Below are 18709 nucleotides of genomic sequence, written 5' to 3'. Positions count from 1 at the left end.
AGCGCACAGTGTCGAGTTCCTTCTCGTGACGTAAGCGGCGGGGGGAGGGAGGGCTGTCCCGGTGAAACACCGCTGTTGACTCGTCCTCAAGAGGTGGGGAACACTTTGTGCTCACGCGGGTACAGGCTGAGTGCGTTGTGCGGGATTCGAACCTGCAACCTCCCGATTGTTTCTATCCACGCGCGGTCAGTTCTCCCCGTTCCTCTTCGCGCTGTGTCCAAACACCCGGCAGACTGGCAACCCGCGTGTCCTGCCTCGCCCTGTGCTTCCAGGATGGACTCTGGACCTCCGTGACCCTGGGCGTGTTGAGCGCTTTATGGACATTTGGAGATTTGGATGCAGACACGTGATTGCAAAGTACAGTCATTTGTCACTGTATGCCGCATGAAGCAGCGTACACACACCCGTGGCTGCGTAAAGGTTATCCGTTCTTTAAAATCATTAAACAAAAGCACTTACACATTTACCATGCACTTGTGAGATCGGGGGGATGTGAGTCCAAAGGATGTGTGTTTAGAAAAATTGGATAGTAAATGAAAGTGTAATACGGTGACATTTTCTGTGCTGGAATTGACCAAGTGAACCCTGTAGGGTATTTGACTCTTTTAGGCTTTTTTTTTTTTATTATTATTTTTAAGTCAACCTCATCCAGTTCTGTGATGGGAAGAACAGGTGTGATGCAAACACTTTGTTCCAAAAATCAAACATTCCTCCAAGGTGGAAATATGGAGGGATGTGTGATATGGCGAGAAAGGCCTGATTGATGCACTTCCAAGGCTGCTGGAGCCGCCCCCCCATTGAGCACTTGAACATCGCGGGGGGCACATAAGCCTGTCTTTTAACTCAAGTGTGGCCTCATATCTCATGTCTCACTCATGTCTTTTCATCTAAGGTTAAGAAAGAAAAAAGAAAAAGAAAGAAACAAAAACAAATATGAGGCCTTTTTACTGAAAATTTATTTGCTTTTGTTTATTTGTCCACATTGATAACGTTTTAAATTATTCCTAAAGGGGGAAAGAGCCCCGCTTGGTTCGCAATAAAGCACAATTTTTCGGTCTACTTAAGTGTCGTATAGCGGGGAACCCCGCGACAGTGTTCTTGTCTTGCACTCTGTTGCACTCTGTTGTACTGTGTTGTACTGTGTTGTACCCCCTTTCCGCGCACTGGGAGGCCAGTGAACACAGTGCAGTACGTGCGTCTGCTGTAATGTTACGTTTGCGCCACTAGAGGGCAGCGCTCCTCGACTGGTGAAACACCGAAATCTCCGCCCTCTTGGTAGGAATCTCTTCAATTACAGCCGAGTCAAAATGTTACTTTTGAATTTACTCCACAGATAAACTGTGGTAAATCTCAGCTTTCATCAAACACGGGCACACTTTTGTTGTTGTTTTTGTCCATCACCCTCCACCACCCTCACCACCACCATACATTTAAACATAAGATATGTTTTACTTACCCTTTACCAAATCACAGAGAATTTCTGTAAAACTAATTAATGAGTTGCTTTTGTTTTTTTTTTTTGTAAATGTGTGTTACATTTTAATATAAAGTTGCAGCCAGTTTCTGGTCTTCCTTCGCGTCTCAGTGGGATTTCAATTAAAATTCATAGTTTGCCACGAAAACAGATGGGATGGTAGATTGTGTTTCATGGAACATAATATTTATTTTGCCATTTTCCCTGAGGACAGTTAACATCGTGATATATGGATGGATGCCATCTTTATGAGACATGTGAAGTGAAGAAATTATGCTTTTGTTCCCCCTCATTCCATGTGCTGTCTTCCTGAATCCATTTCAGGTGTAATATATACAGAAGTGAACACATCAATGAAACTAATCTGAGCTGCTTTTCACACTTTATTAATTATTTGGGGAAACAATGGGCTCTCCAGTATATTTCATTTTAATCTTTATCATGTGCATCAACTGTCCTTGAACTATTCAGGAATTTTTTCATCTGTAAAACAATTCATAGGTTCCTAGTTTGAAGAGAACCATGCAAAAGAAAAAAGAAAGAAGAGAACTGAAAAATGAATACATGTATTGAAACATTCAGTCAAACTGCTATATTACATCAAACAAAGTTAATAAGAGTATCAGGGCCCAGTTCTGAATACATGTCAGAGGGAGGATCTTCATTATTTCCAGGAAAAGTGAACTCTGATCCTTTGAAAATTTGAACACCGAATCTGTATCTTTCGTGAATATAGTTGATATAAACTTGTGGACAGTTGGTATAAACTTGTCAGTATTTAATTCCCACTCTGCTGTAACCGCCATCAACATCGATGGTCTCTAGAAAAAACGGGACTCCGCCACTAGGTGGCGCTTTTATCCAGGGGAGAGACCGAGACTCTTGTCACTGCCCTGCGACATCTGCGGCTCTTCTAGGAAAGCAATGTCTTCAAAGGCATCACACTGAGCGTTTTTCACCTCACACTTAACATGAGTTGCATTATGAAAGAGAAAATTGGGATCTTAAAAAAAAATCCCTAAAATTTAGAGCTGCAGTAATAACATTTTCTGAGATTTTCTTTGGGGAAGAAAGAGATTTCCTCTGACATGAGTGCAAACTGGGATGCAGAGGTCCAATGTAACTGTAGTTTACCAGCAGTAATCTACAGTGAATAAGGTAAAAAAAAAAAAAAAAAAAGTGCATGTTCCTACTGATGTTAAATGCCGTAGAAAGGGCAGAAACGTAAGAGGTGTGAAGGCGCAGAGCAGCAGGTGTCTTTACCCGCAGCGACGGCCGCTCCCCGCTCCCTTTCGTATGGAAACTGTACTCCTTCCTCAGCCCATGTGGGTCAGCAGCCAAAACGCTGTCTGCACCTCTGTACCACTATGATTTATTAGGCGAAAATACCATGCAACTAATCAGCAGAGTTACTAATTAATACAAATCTGCATTTTTGCATAAGCAATTAGGGCGATGGGAGCGCAGTGAAACGGGGGGCTGAACTCCTTTTAATCTGAGTCCCTATTGAAGCGGAAAGGCGTGGGGGGTTGGGGGGTGGGGTGGGGAGGGCTGCACAGGGCCCCTGTTCGGGGGAAATAAAAGGTCATATCATCAATATTTAAATCGCATCCACTTTTACATGTCAGCAACAAAACAGCACGATTCTAAGGCAAACATGTACAACATGAGGCAGCGAAGTCAGTTTGTTCCATTTGCAACTGCCCTTTAAAACATTACAGTGACAGTGGGGGATTAAAAAAAAAGTACATTTTAAATTTCTGTTGTGCCAATGAACCTCTGTACGTCTTGAAATTATCAGTTGTCATTAGTCTTTATTTATTCGACGCCTTTGCCTAAGACGATTTACAGTGTTGGGAATCCGCTTTAGAATCATTTACCGGTGTATAAATTAGAGTATTCTTGCTGTCTTCCAATCAGGGTCGGTACCTTGATCAAAGGTGCTGCTGCGGGAGGGGATTCGAAACAGGAAGCCCGAAACAGGCCAGTCACTACAGTACCTGTGCTGCCAATAACAAAGTAATACAGTACTAAGGAGATTTATTATACATGTCTGCAAAATTGTCCATCATAATGCGGACAATGTTAATAACACCTCAGTTCTTTGTTGTTGGCGGTTTGTAGGTATGTGACCACATTTTTTGTACATAAATCAAAACGCTTTTTAAGCACATTGTGTGCTGTCGAACTAGCAGTAATGTCACGCACATCCGACATACACATTTTTTACGACGTGAAAAAAAATTAAATTATTCGCCCAGATTAATACCCTTCAGTAATAAAATAGTGGGAAAGTACATGTTGCATATTAATCACAGAAACGGATATATTAATGCCTCAAGTTGTGATTTCATGAATCGGCGTGCAATGTATATGAAATTAATACAGACATTTAAATGTATGAATGTTACAGAATGTATTTTGCTGTACGCAATGTACACACATCTAACTGCTTGCTTAACGAAAATAACCAAAAAGTTTTTCCTTCCAGCGTTTTGAAGTAAGCCCTAATGTTTATAATTCTCACTAGTTGTACATTTTTATTATTTTGACTATTGTTACAAATAGTGGCCCTAACAACAAACGCACCCCCCGGTAAAGGAAATTAGGAAATAAATGTTCCCAACAAAGGAAATTCTAAAATTTAATACGACATCATTATGAACCTGCACGTGACACTGAAACACCTAATAACTTTAAGTATCATTATTAGCCTTTATTTGCCTTTAGAGTGCTTGACAGCCCGTTCTACAATTATTCATCCATTGATTCACTGGATATTTCTACTTTTTCATTTCAGGGCCAGAGTCTTGATGGGGGGGGGGGGGGGGTGTAAAGTATAAAAAGTTCCACAGGATGCTGTAAAGTGTGGGAGTCGAGGTGCTACTGCGTGTGGAGCAGTGCGCACGTCCTGCTCACGATGCTTGCTGAGAAGTGGGGGAGTAGCTGTCAGTGGTGCTGAATCTCTCTCCCTCTCTCTCTCCCTCTGTCTGTCCCTCTGTTTCTTTCTCTCTCTCTCTCTCTCTGTCTCCCTCCCTCTCTCCCTCCCTCTCTCTTTCCCCCATCTCTCTCTCTCTCCCTCCTTCTGTCTCTCTCTCTCTCTCTCTCTCCCTCCTTCTGTCTCTCTCTCTCCCTCCCTCTCTCTTTCCCCCTGTCTCTCCCTCTCTCTCTCCCTCCTTCTCTCTTTCCCCCTGTCTCTCCCTCTCTCTCCCTCCTTCTGTCTCTCTCTCTCTCCCTCTCTCCCTCTGTCTCTCCCTCTGTTTTTCTCTCTCTCTCTCCCTCCCTCTCTCTTTCCCCCTGTCTCTCTCTCTCTCTTCCTCCTTCTGTCTCTGTCTCTCTATCTCTCTCCTTCCTTCTGTTTCTTTCTCTCTATGAGTCTGTTACCCCCCCACCCCTGGACTACATGGTAACCTAGAGGCAGCGCCGGGAAACCACAGTAAATCACCCTTGAGTTCCCGTCTCCGGGTCCGACTGGCACAGCTCGTGGTTTTATGGCAGAGATTACCTGGCGCCCACTTTCCGCGGCCTCTTCGCAGTTACCTGGCTGTGGAGCTGCGCCGTAGCGCGAGGCCATTGACACACGTTGCACGGGGACTCGTCGGAGCTGCGCAAACACGGCAGCGCGCGCGTATCTCGTGTGTGATCCCTGAGCAAACAGGTATAAAGGCTCGCGTGGTGTCACCCACAGCACGGGCTGCTCGGCTTCTCAGCTAAGTGCTCTGCCTTCGACTCTTTTCTTCATTTAAAGATAAAACACATCTAAGTTGCAAAAACCGTAGGAGCCCCAAAATGAATTATTACCTTCGCAGGTGCTCTTCGAATCAATTACCTTTAATTAAGATACTGGGCCCTTCCCTGTTCCCAAGAGCTGGGATTTTCATGGAAAATATGCAAAACATTTACTCGTTCCATGATTCCTTCGAGGCACAAAGTGGTTGGTATATTTTTATGATTCTTGTATTTGGCAGCAGGTGGATGAAACGATAAATAGTAGATTTAAAAAAAGCCTAATTATTTTCAGCTAAAATTCTTATTATAGACACATGGGAGTTTTCTGGTGATTAAGCCCCCGCTAAAACAACTGTTCCTGTGTCGTAATCTGAAATCAATTCGCGTCTCTATTCTTATTTTTTTTTTTTTCATTCATCTTGCGCGTCGCTCAACGGTCACCACGTCATCTTTTCTTGGGGATTATATTATATCGACGTGAATTGAAAAGAGCAGATTTTCAGTCGTTGGATGAGACCACTGAGCCGTGAAACGGGCTTTTGTCGGCGCGCGTGCGGCTCGCGTGCCCACCCCCGGCTACAGGAGAGTAGGGGGGGTGGGGGAGTCATTACTGAGGGTTCAGTCCAGACCCCACAACCACTGTCTGCAATCATCAGCACGCACAATTAGAAAGATTAGCGGGGATAAGCGCTGGACGGTTCACAATGGGATTAAAGTGGCTGACCCAGTAGCCTGACTTCAGACGTTCAAGTTATTTAGACCGTGCCGGGGACCTGTGTTGTACATAACATGATCATCATCACAACATCATCATCATCATCAGCAGCAGCAGCAGCCGCAACAGCATCCTCCTCCATCCCGCTGTACAATCACTGTCAGCGACGTCTTCATTTATCAGTAAAAAACATGACTTGTAATGGAAAAATCAGAGCAACCCTAAAAGTTCTTTGCCTCCCATTTCAATGAGAGAAGAAAGTGCACCGCGTGCCCTCCAACAACACTGATCAATAATCATTAATAGCTCCGTGGAGTCAATAATACGGTCGGTATCATCGATTAGCACGAGTCAAGTGATGATGGGTGTATATACTTCAGACGCTGCACACACACACCCCCCCCCCCCTCCACCCCCTCTCACACACGCACATTGACAATGGGGCGAGTTCAAGAGCGCCCATTTGCTGGACGGGCGAGCGCGTGCGCGAAAGGGTTAATTCGTCCTGCGGGTACAAACAGGTCCACGGAGTCTCTAACTGGCGACAGATGGCCACTTTCTTTGGGCCACAAAGGGATGGAATAGAGAGCTCCGCCGCATACAAATGGAAGGTGTCACGTGACGCTCGGGGGCCCGTTCGCCTGACGTAGCTGACCATATGGCGCGTGCCGGGGGGAAAAGAAGGCGGAGCTTCTCCTGACGGTCCGTCGGTTCGAGGGCATTAACGGCAGCCAGAGGTGTTCATCTCATCACATGTTCATCTCTGAGCATCAGCAGCACCGCTATATAACGTGGAGATCCAGCAGGCAGCCAGTCACTGTAGAGCTCTCAGGACCCGGACACACCTGGCTGGAGGGGCATGACACTCCCATAACAAAGACACACTGACTGACTGCACGAGAACAAGGTGTGTATCTCAACTTTAATACCTCCTCTCCGATCACCATCTTTCCTAGTAATATCCCTCCCGTATCCATCTCTTTTACCTCAAGCCAGGAGTTGAGTGCTACTGCGCCTTCTCTTCTTTTTGCTTTTTGTTTGCATTTCAAAATCATTTTGAACGCTTCATTTCTAAGCAAAAGACAATGAAATTATTGTTCGTAGAATGGTAAAAAAAACAAAATAAAAAAAAGCCCCCTGTTTAGTGTAATGAATCATATTGGAATATACTACCTGTTACAGTATCGCTCGGAATGAGGATTCAGTTGTTGCGTAAAATAGTTCGAACTAGTATGTGCATTTAGGTAGTCTAATTTCTGAGCAGAGAAATAATAATAATAATAATAATAATAATGACCACCAAACGAGTGCATGTTTACGATACAGAGAACGGACGAAGTCTTATAATTTTGTGAAGCTGCCACTGACACACACGACACGACGCGATTGTAACCTTTGCCATCAGTGTCCAAACCCTGCGCCGCGTGAAAAGTTGCATAGGATCAGAATCGGGATCAGCAAACGGTGACACGTGCACGTTCACATCCAAAAATGTGGCGGGGATAATAGGCACCACTCACGTCACGGTAAAGTTGTTTTGTTTCCGCAAATCTTATTTATTAGATGTGATGGATATGAAAATGCAGCAGTTGTCAAGCGCGTAATCAGCTTATAAATGTGGTCACCGTTATGTAAGGGCATTGTGGGGATGAGCAGTTATTATTTCCTACACAGGTACTGAGAAACATGAATGAAGTGGAATGTGGGGCATTAGAGCTATTTTTGATACACGACGCTGCAGGGACAGAAACGCTTCGTTCCTAATATCTGGCTGCACCCAGTGAACAAGGTCTCCGTTATTGCCGCATTATAATGCTGCATTATTAATGGCCGTTTTCATTTCTTTCTTTATTTATTTTATTTTATTTTTTATTTTTTGCAAACAGCGCACGACAATGACTAAGTCCTACACCGAAGACAGCATAATGCCGGAGTCTCAGAGCGCGTCCACCTGGCCGGACGAGTGCCTCAGCTCGCACGACGAGCACGAGCTGGAGAAGAAGAGCGAGGAGCGCGAGGAGTGCGACGCCATGGCCAAGGACGCCGATCCCGAGGACGTGGACGGGCTCAACAGGCTCGAGGAGGACGAGGACGACGACGACGACGAGGAGGAAGACGGCGACGACCAGAAGCCCAAGAGACGCGGACCCAAGAAGAAGAAGATGACCAAGGCGCGCCTGCAGAGGTTTAAGATCCGGCGCATGAAGGCGAACGCGCGCGAGCGGAACCGCATGCACGGGCTGAACGACGCGCTCGAGAGTCTGCGCAAGGTCGTGCCCTGCTACTCGAAGACGCAGAAGCTCTCCAAGATCGAGACCCTGCGGCTGGCCAAGAACTACATCTGGGCTCTGTCGGAGATCCTGCGCTCGGGAAAGAGTCCCGATCTCATGTCCTTCGTGCAGGCCCTGTGCAAGGGACTGTCGCAGCCCACCACCAACCTGGTGGCCGGGTGTCTCCAGCTGAACCCGCGGACGTTCCTTCCGGAACAGAGCCAGGAGATACCGGCGCATATGCAAACGGCCAGTGCTTCCTTCGCGGCCCACCCCTACTCTTACCAAACCCCTGGTCTTCCGAGCCCGCCCTACGGTACAATGGACAGCTCCCACATCTTCCACGTGAAGCCGCACTCGTACGGGAGCGCGCTGGAGCCCTTCTTCGAATCCGTGCTCACGGACTGCACGAGCCCCTCGTTCGACGGGCCCCTGAGCCCCCCGCTCAGCGTGAACGGGAACTTCTCCTTCAAGCACGAGCCCTCATCCGGGGACTTCGAGAAGAGCTACGCGTTCACCATGCACTACCCGGCGGCGGCGGGCCTCGCGGGCCCGCAGGCGCACGCGCCGCTGTACGCGGGCTCGGCGCAGCGCTGCGACATACCCATGGAGACCATGCTGTCGTACGACGGACACTCGCACCACGAGAGGGTCATGAACGCGCAGCTCAACGCCATATTCCACGACTGAGCCGCGTCCCGCGAGCGTCCACGCGTCGGGGCCTCGCTGACGACGCACAAGTGCAAATACCACTCGCGTAAACCTATGTATGTATTTATTGATGTTACTGCCTTTAGGTGGAATTCTGGGACTCCCACGATCCCGTTTCGCCTTATCATGTATTATATATGCTCTATAGCGCGTCTATATGATATGGAGGTCACAAGAGTGGCGGGCAAAGAAGGGTGTGACCAGATTTAGAATGTTCTCATTATGTAACGATCCACGTGACAAAAAAAATCACGAGCAATAATTTGGAAACTATGCAATTTTTGAGCAGACAATGGGCCAATCGCGAAAATTAAATGAAGATATATATTTTTTTCAAACAGCATTTTACTACTAGTCTAATCCCATGCTGAATTATTTTGTTGTGATTTTTGTACAGAATTCTTGATTAACTTTTATAAGGTCGATTTCCTATTTTATCCCATGCAGCTCCATCGATGTTTTATAAAAAAAAAATTATAGACCTGGGTCTTGTTTATACAAAACAGTAATAATTACGATGTTATGGTTTAAAAAAAAAAATCAGCGGGGAGAAAGTGCGCGGATGTATGTTAAGTTGCCTTGGTACTTCTTTACTGTAAAGTCACGCAGCGTTGCACATTTCTGATCCATGTGATTTTCCTTTTCATTCATTTTTTTTTTCTTCTTCTTCAGAAGGAAAACTCTGAATAATTAAATGGGCGGACAACGACACGCTTCCAGAAAGTGATAAAAGTGCGTCACACGTGCTGTGTCATTGCTCGCTCACTGTCAGTCGAAATTTCCCCTTTTACACTGTCAGGACAAGTACCCCCCTCCCCCCACCTTTAAATTCATAACTCTGATCTGAGGACTTTAAACTGCGGAATAAAAAGGAAATATAGCTCAATAGATAATATTATTGCATGTACAACTGCGGTTCAGACCGAGAGCCGGTTCATCGTCACTAAGTTTGTACCGTTATTTTCTTTTGTTAACTTGTATAATATGACGTAATGCCACATCGCACTGGGGCTTAGAACACATTTCCAGTCGATTTAAAATGCAGATAGGACTGAACATCTGGTCAAAAAAGTTGCATTCCTCCTTCGATGTGATTTCTTAGTGTACTATGTAATTCCTATGGGATTATTGTTTTTATTACTCTCATAGCTAATGAAAAGGCTCAATTTTATTATTTGTAGAATCAAGTCAGTAATTGAAGTTTTTCCAGGTAGGTGTGATTTTCTTAAGGACATGTTTTAAATATAACATTACGTGGGGAAAATGTAGGCTGAAGAAGAGGTTGGAACCTTAACGCGTACATTGGACAGCTGCGTCTCATGGGTCCGTCTCCACGAGCGTCGCAAGAACATTAAGTTATTTCTGCAATGAAAACGGATATTATTGCTATATTTGTTTGCTCTATGTACGCGGCGGTAAACGTATTTCATATGTTACTAATAAACTTGTAAAAAGGAACACGCATGATTGGCGCTTCTCTTTTGACTCTTCATTTGCGTTTGACTTCGGTGGTGTCTCTAAAACTCCAAAAGTTTAAAAGTGCGCTGTTTTTCAAATGTGGCCTACCGGCAACGAAATAAAAAACGACAAACACGCTGGTACCTGAAACGATGGGGTGTGTGTGTGTGTGTGAAGGGGGGACGCGCTCCGGCGCTCGGTGCTGAAGCTGCGAGGATGGACATGGTGACCTTTGCCTGCTTCCTCTCCAGTTTGCCTCCAAGGCCCCGATCACCCTCAGATACCTTTCGAATTGCTTGAGATTTGGGTGTCCTGAGAATACACACTTGGCAACGTTTGTTCCCCCATCGGCAGTACTTTAACACACATTAGCATATTCTTTCTCTCACACACAGTAGTCCTCAAGCCGAAATAAGAGGGCATTGCAACCGTTAATAATTCAGGCTTCGCATGGAGGGGACTTTCTTCTTAGTGCCTGGAATATTCTTCTTCTTCTTATTATTATTATTATTAGAAGTAGTAGTAGTTTACACGTTTCCCAAGGCGACTTAGAATTTTTGTCAATCGATATTACAATTATCTATCAATTTCCTCCAGCAGGCTGTTATTACTGGAGTATGTTTTTGGAATATTTTTTCTACTTATGATAATGTCGGGGACACACTGATCTTATCGGAAGCCAGAAATCTTGGATCAGTTGTGTGGATTCATAAAGAAAGAAAGAACGTCTCGTTTTTAAATTAAAGGCGATCATTTCTAAACGAATTAACGGAATGCACTGTCTAAATCGCGCCGCCGGAAAAAAAAAAAAAAGTCCCCAGAACATCAAAGTGGTGTGTGTGTGTGTGTGTGTGTGTGTGTGTGTGTGTGGCGCGTATAAAGATGGAACCTGAAGGACGCCACGGATTTCTGCAGACAGTCAAGGGGCCATTCGCATGCCACCATCTTTTATGCAAACCGAGGGAGGCACAGATGTTACTTCTGCAGGGGAGATTTTAATTTATGAAAATTATCTTGTTTATGCATGAACACTCGCTGCATAGCACAGTACTTTCATCAGATGGGAAAATACCACAGAAGCAATGCCAATATCTGCAGCATATTTAGCTGATTTATACTCCTTGAACCCAGATGACTGGAGAAACTGGAGAAACACACACACACACACACACACACACACACACGCGCGGACAGCACAGTTTTTCCACACAGTTTTCACCATTATTTAATACTATATTGCATATTTATCACCAACCGCTTCAATGGTCGGACAAAAATCGAAGCTGGATGAAGAAGTGCAGTGTTCAGGAGTGTAATCTGAAGGTCCCTGGCTGGAACCTCTCTCCCGTTGCACTACCCTCATTCAAAGACTTTACCATGAATTGGTAAAGTAACCATGGCCCAGTGGTACACAGAAGTAAGGGAAAAAAAATAGGAAGTGGCTATAAAGAATCATGTGTTTCAAGGACTTACTTGGAGTGTTTTGAGTGGTGTGTTTCCCATTTCTTTTACACCACCGAGTGTTCACATTTCAGTGTGAAGTTTCTGAATGAGTCACCCGTCTGTACTGCGTGGGCACAGCGGTTCAGCCTAGAAATCCACTGCGATCACAAGTTGAAGGTTCACTCTAGAGCTGTCCATGGTGCTAAAAGTCACTGCAGCCTGCAAAAGTATCGTGGAGAAACACACACACGGAGGAGGGGGGGATAGACATTTAAAACAAAAACAACCAGTTCCACATTACACGTTTAATTAAGTTCAATATCCATTAAAAATACCAATCAGTGTAACACTGATACTGATCAGCCTTCAAATTCCGCAAGACTGGCGTCAGTCATTAATAATATCACCAGTATTTCATAGTTATTTAAAAAAGAAATTCTTAAAGTTTTTGTGCATATTTTTAATTTAGCGTGTGAGTGACAGACAGTGTGTGTTCCACTGATGTATGGATGAGTGACCCAGTGTAAGTAGTGTATCTAGCAGTGTAAGTCTTTGGGTGCTCTGGTTTCCTCCCACAGTCCAAAGACATGCTGTTCAGGTCCCCTGTAGTGTGTGAGTGAAAGAGAGAGAGAGTGTGTTCCACTGATGTATGGATGAGTGACCCAGTGTAAGTAGTGTATCTAGCAGTGTAAGTCACCGCAGTGAATAAGGTGTGTGGGCTCATAACACTACATGGAGTTCATTGGAAGTTGCTTTGGAGAAAAGTGTCTGCTAAATAAATAAATAAATGTAAATGCAAATTGGAATCTATTAGTTTACAGCCCGGTCAAAAATAGATAAATAAATGTAAAAAAAAAAAACAAATGCAGGGCGATTTGACTTCCTTACGGTTCACTTTATAATTTATTCAGTATGTCAGTATAGTGCGCACTTCTCACGTTGTACTTTGAAAAAAACACCCACTAGCCCGTACAGTACGTACTGTAGTAAGTCCATTTCAGTTAATAAAAGCAGTACTGTTAGAGTTAGGTGGGATGTGAGCAATTAATAAGAGCTCTGAAGAGTGTTGATCTAATGCCCCCCGGGACGAGCCAAAGACGGACACTCAAGGTACATCTGATGTAATGTAAACTACCACAGTAACAGGGGAAACAGAACAAAAAAAATGTGAATCAGCAAACATGAATCAGTTTTATTACCGGGTGGCCTACACTACATTTTTACCAGTGTGCACGTCGATTTTACTCCATGTAACGCGCCTGCTTTTTAGGTAGTTTAAACAGTGTAGTCACCGACTTGAAATGATTCCTTTTGAACTAGTGTGCGCGAGACTTTTGTTTAATATTCTATTCCAACGTGTCATTAATCAGGCTCGTGACAACTTGTCGATTTTCGGTAAACCGACAAAATATTAGCAACCCTATAGTGGGGTTACAAACTAGTACTGGAGGAGGGGGGGTATTTGGTATGACACGTTCTCCTCGATCAATGACTAATAGTAGCACATTCTATTATAAATAAATAAATGTAAATATTTGTATAAATACTGCAGATATAAATAATGTAACAATGCTTTCGCTGAAAAAGACTTTTTTTTTTTTTCTCCGAATGTTGTATTTTCGAATTAAATGGCCACGAAGCTAATCGCCGCTTTGGGGGGACACGTGTAAAGTGGCCACAGGCGCGTAGCCACGCAGCTGCAGGCACTTGGCCGCGGGGGCGCGCGCCGCGGGAGCGCGCAGGCCGAGGAGGAAGTCCCGTAGCCCAAGTGTGTGTGGGACTCGGAGAAGCGCCGGGCCGCGCTGACCCGATTGTCTGTGCCGCGCCAGAAATTCCAGCCCAACGCTCGACTGCAGATAATATATCGGAGCGATGTTCGAGTCCCCGCGGAAGCGCTCGAGCCGGAGCGCGTGGTCGGGGAGCCGCGAGGAGCCACGCGAGATGCAACCGGTGTCTGCAGCGCGTGGAAACCGGAAGGCGTGCAAGAAGAAGCAGATACAGCACGAAGGAGCGCGGCGCTGCGCGTCGCTCCCTCCCCCGTCGGACGGGGGGTCCTCGGCGCCGGCGGGGGCTGGACAGAGGAGGACCGAGGAGAGAGCAGTCGCAGCGAACCCGGAGGAGACCATTGTTAGGGGGATATTCCAGATAGAGAAGAAGAGCTGCGACGTGGTGCTCACCGCGCACAGAGTAACATGGACCCCCATCGAGCCCGAGACCCCTACAGGTGGGCTGCGGCGTTTTCACCGTCTCCATGGCAACCGGCGCTGCCGCGCTGCACGCAGGCCGTACAGGGGCGCGTATGTGTGACAGTGTGTGTGTGTGTGTGCGCGCGCGCGTTTGTTTTTGCTTGTGCAGGGGAAATGGACCGCGATTAGGATTAACTAAGTGTGCGCTCCTCTCTGGATTATCTAGAGATTTCGTCCACACAGCACCTCGGCACGAGCGCTATAACTAGTAGTAACTGGGGCCCCACACAGCCAAACATGCACTTTAACTTGCTCCAGAAAAACTTGACACATGATTTTCTCTCAAATCTCAACATGTTGTTCACTTTACAGTGTAACCAAGTGTTTTCCCAGGGCTGGGATTGCAGGTGGCCTACAGACATGGGTTCTTTTGATAAATTACACGTGGGGTCAGCAGGTGGCGTGGTGGTTACGGCTGTTGTTCTGCAGTCCGAAGGTATCTGCTCTGCATCTTGCTGCTGCTGCAGTTGCCTTCGTCACAATACTATAAATCCCCGAATTGACGCGGTAACAATAACCTGTTGAATAAATCTGCAAATCATTGAAAGTGAATTAATAAAGTAAGTCGCCTTGAACAACGGTGTGAGATAAATGAAGGAAAACAACACGGGAGTCGATGCAGGGCTTAAAGTAAGATACTGGCAGCGAAGACAAAGAAGCGGGAAGGTGAGAGCAGGCGGCCACACCGCAGACTAGATGAGCGCTGCTTTCCCCAGGTGGCCTTTAAATGTCACGATTGCTGTGAGTTTGGTTGCGGCCGCAGCGAAAGAGCGCTAAGTACGGGAATAATACCCCACTTGCTCAAACGGTCCATCAAAGTTAAGGGGGGAAAAAAAGGCAGCGGCAAGGGGACTGAATGTGGGCCTTTGTTCGGGCACGGCGCGTTTTTGAGGAGATGTCAGCCGATACAGTGGAATGAGATAAGAGGCTGTTGTCCCCTGTCTGCGAGTGTCCCCTGAGGAAACGTCCCAAATGAGCCCCCTGGGAGCACTAGGGCTGGACTGCGGGCAGACACAGATGCTCAGGTTGGGAGGCACATCTCCCAGGGTGTTCAAGGTAACACTGCATAATGTTATTTACTTTTGTGCCATCGTTCCCCCTTTGCTAATGGACTCAAGACAGCTGAGCCGTTCACGTATAAACGTGCGTCGGAGCCGCGCTCCGCTAGCGACTAGTTTCTTCAGCACTGTCTCCACGAGTTAGGCCTTGTGCGTTTGGTCGTTGAGTTCAAATGCAATTTTCTCTATTTCGTGATCCATATATTGCATGGTGCTTTTGGCAGAGTAGTATATCACAGAATACCGTATTAAAGATGTAGAAATACTTACATTTTTTTTTTGGGATTAATAATTTAGCATTTTTTTAAAGGTATTCAAATACTGGTGTAATTTCTCTCTTTTTATAAGGTCTTTCTTCACTCAGTGGCTCCTGCGTTCAGGGGTGTCTGCTCAGAATTTTGGGCTACTTGGCTGTTGCTTGAGATTGAAACAGCAATAATTTACATGTAATAGCTGAGTTGTTCAAACATCTTGAAAATGTTCAAAATATGATGTCGTTGGAGCCTCCTTGCTGTCTTACTGTTACTCTCTATGTCACCAAGGTAAATTTAGTAAAAAAAAAAAATCAGTTTCTGGCCTTTATTTTTTCCCCATTGGACATTTAATATATTTTTTCTATTCCCAACAATGTATTCCTTTGTTTTGGTATGTTAGTAAAATGAAAACCAATGCTTTTAAACCATTCAGTATTTTACATTTAATGTTTGAATTTATAATTGTACTCATGTAGTTATTTAGGATACTAGGTCTCTATTCACATCCCTTTAAAATATAATTTAATTTTTTTTTAAAATTACATTATATTTAAGTAATCTAACCCCAAAAAGAAAAGAAATGAACCATGTTGCCAAAAGTCTTGTGTAACAGATGTGCTGGAAATAGACACCAGCCAACTGTTGTGACCACCTAAAGTAGGACATCTGTCAGACTTGTGGACAGTTAGCAAATGTCCAAGTAAATGATACTCAAAAAAAAAAAAAAAATTATAAATCACAGCCTGTTACATTACACAAAGTGAATATAGACACTTTTTAAAAGTGAGCTTAGGCACAATGCTTTAATGAGCTGTTTGTATGATGGCTGCTATAAATAATAACATGAAGTTTAATGGTTTAATTTTTTTTTATTAATAATCTTTTGGTTGGTTTCAGAATAAATTCTGTACTTTTATAAAATTCAGTACTTTTTATTCAGAATTGTCCTTGTGATGGATGAGTTTATTCAAGCTATAATGGTTGTTTCTGTTTTTATTCTTTGCTCATTTCTTCCAGCACAATGTATGAAAGCTCCACTGTTCAATACATGATCTTTAACAGGGTGGGGAGATCCAGAAAAGATTTTGTAAAATAATAACTGAAAAGTCTCAATGGTTCATCGAGTCTTGATACAGTTTCCTTGAATATCTGTAACATACTGAGCATTCTTTAGCTGGAAGGCTACGAGTGTGTTGTGGATTTTGGTGTTTTTTTTTTATTTTTCCCGCAGCATAGGCGCCGTGTCGTCTGAATAAGGGTTTATTTTGCTTAAGCTTTATGGACGGTGTTTTTGTCGCTGGCATAAGCCAATGCTATTAACCCAGCACTCTCATTACAAAGAAAGCATCCATCTAATAACCCCCTATGGCCTTTACCAAATGCTCTCACAAAACTGCCAAAAATTGACAGGAAGGCGCAGATACGCTGTGGCTCTCTGCTTGACAGTCACTGTGCTACCTAGGGAAAGCTTATCCTAATGGTATACCCTGTCCTTCATATTTAGAGGAAATTGCTCGCTTTTACACTGTATTAACCGCCCTGCTTTGTACATTTCATGTTAAATGGGATGAATAAATTATGACCTTGAACAGAGCTTGTTTTTATAATGCAAATGTTAAAAGTAATTATCTGTTAGCCATTATTTTTTTTTAATTCTGAATATAATTTTGTTTAATTCCGTAACATAATTAAAGTATAAAGACATTTGCTCTGTGTAAACTGTACCTGGGTGTTTTTGTTTTTAATGAACGGGGAGGCGGTGTCAAATTTCCGGGCTAATTTAAATGAGATTAAGTTCCAGTATTAAGGCTCAAAGGCAGCTTTTATACGCTAGCAGTGGTTTCAGCACAGAGTGCTGTACACTGATTTTTTATTTTTTTTTCCTCCCCCCAATGATTCTGTCCACATGTTTCTGCCAGTGTCTGCAGATGAGAGGCTCGAATTCGCCACGACGCCACCCAGTTTTCGCCAAGAGCTCTCTGTCGCCGCTCCTGCTTTTGCTTCCTGCGTTGCTTTGAAAAAAACGGCTTCGCTCACTTGTCTTCCTCCGATTTTGAACTCAAGATTTGTGTGTTGCGAAGCAACAATCCAGTTGCCCTGGTTTCTTTCATCGGTGTCCCAAATCCCTTGCTGAATGTGAATTCTCCACTTTATTTTTAAAAGATTTGTAAACAATAAGCCAGAAGGGGCACACATTTGAATAAAAATGTCCCTAGGTGAAAAAGCAAGACAGACATTTACATCCAAGTCCATATTGTAGGGATTTAAAACACTCCTGATTTCCTGCTGCTTTAGCCCCGAATCTGGCTAATGTAGAGTCTCCTCCTCTCTCGAGAAAGAAAGTTCAGGTTAGTAAACAATTACAGATACTTAAGTTTTCATTACTGTGCAGAGGTCTGCTGTAGCTACTGTACAGTCGTACAAAATTTGAATAATTTGAGCTGATTATTATTTAATCGGCCTGCAAATCCTTACAGGCTATAAATAGCAACGCTTGTCAAGTGTTTTTCCAAAGAGGCCAACCTATTTTTGACTAAAATCATTATTTAATTGGTTAGGAACCTCTCATTGCAGTTTTACAGTCCATTGGATCAAAATCCAGTTTGCTGCCACTGTTTTTATAAAATAATGCTGTAATATCAACTATTTGCATTTTGTATTTATACTGTATATTATATTTTTATATAATGTATAACAGCTCTAGCTTATACTGTATTTCTCTGTGCTGTATTCTCTCATTATCCAGGACCTAACTTTAAAAAAGGAAACTTTGTTTTATGCATAATATCTCTGATTTATGTAGTCTGTTAATCGAGTATTATTGAAAAAAATTAGCAGATTTTCAGGTAAACTGGCAAGGTAAGGTGTCATTTGTGCCTGTTTTACACGAGTCACTCCCAATAGTATCACAGTGTCTCTCTATGGGATTTCATGGAAAATGTGACTTTCAAGGCTCCCAAGTCAATACTAATTGTGTGTCTATTGTCTCTCCAGTGTTTCTTAGTTCTTTTCTTTTGGGGATTAGGAGTCCCATGTTTTAACAAAGCCATCTTCCATCTCGTCCATTTTCCAAAACCTCATCCACAGATTTCAGGACTTAATCGCACAGCAGAGGTTTTTGGAGTTTGTCTTTTACTTACGTCTAAGAGGAAGACATTATTGACCACCCCCGAGGTGGTATAACCATCACGGATGTTACCCATCAGTCTCACTACCTCATTTTCTGTTTTCTTCATACATTCATAAGTGTAAGATTCAAGGTAATGGAACAGATCACAATAATGCCCGTAATAAAAGCACGACGTTGCAATACGCATTAGCAACGGCTCCTAAAAGATCCACTGCACCTCA

The 18709-nt window shown here is 44.0% G+C and overlaps 2 protein-coding genes across 2 annotated transcripts in view; both read left to right on the top strand.

Annotated features, from left to right (window-relative positions):
* The first annotated feature begins 6608 nt into the window (after positions 1 to 6608).
* On the top strand, positions 6609 to 10357 carry neurod1 (neuronal differentiation 1). Its single transcript, XM_018728839.2, has 2 exons — positions 6609 to 6825; positions 7805 to 10357. Exon 2 carries the CDS (start codon positions 7814 to 7816, stop codon positions 8876 to 8878), a length of 1065 nt encoding a protein of 354 aa, XP_018584355.2. The 5' UTR covers positions 6609 to 6825; positions 7805 to 7813; the 3' UTR covers positions 8879 to 10357.
* Positions 10358 to 13410: 3053 nt separating this feature from the next.
* cerkl (CERK like autophagy regulator) overlaps positions 13411 to 18709 on the top strand; it is a 34976-nt gene continuing 29677 nt past the window's right edge. The window contains exon 1 of the mRNA XM_029247107.1: positions 13411 to 14024. Coding sequence (XP_029102940.1) covers positions 13673 to 14024 — 352 coding nt within the window. The 5' untranslated portion in view covers positions 13411 to 13672. The remainder of the gene's footprint in view (positions 14025 to 18709) is intronic.

This window comes from Scleropages formosus, chromosome 21 (genome assembly GCF_900964775.1).
Source record: "Scleropages formosus chromosome 21, fSclFor1.1, whole genome shotgun sequence".
Classification (NCBI taxonomy): domain Eukaryota; kingdom Metazoa; phylum Chordata; class Actinopteri; order Osteoglossiformes; family Osteoglossidae; genus Scleropages; species Scleropages formosus.
This window is presented reverse-complemented; position numbering and strand designations above follow the sequence as displayed.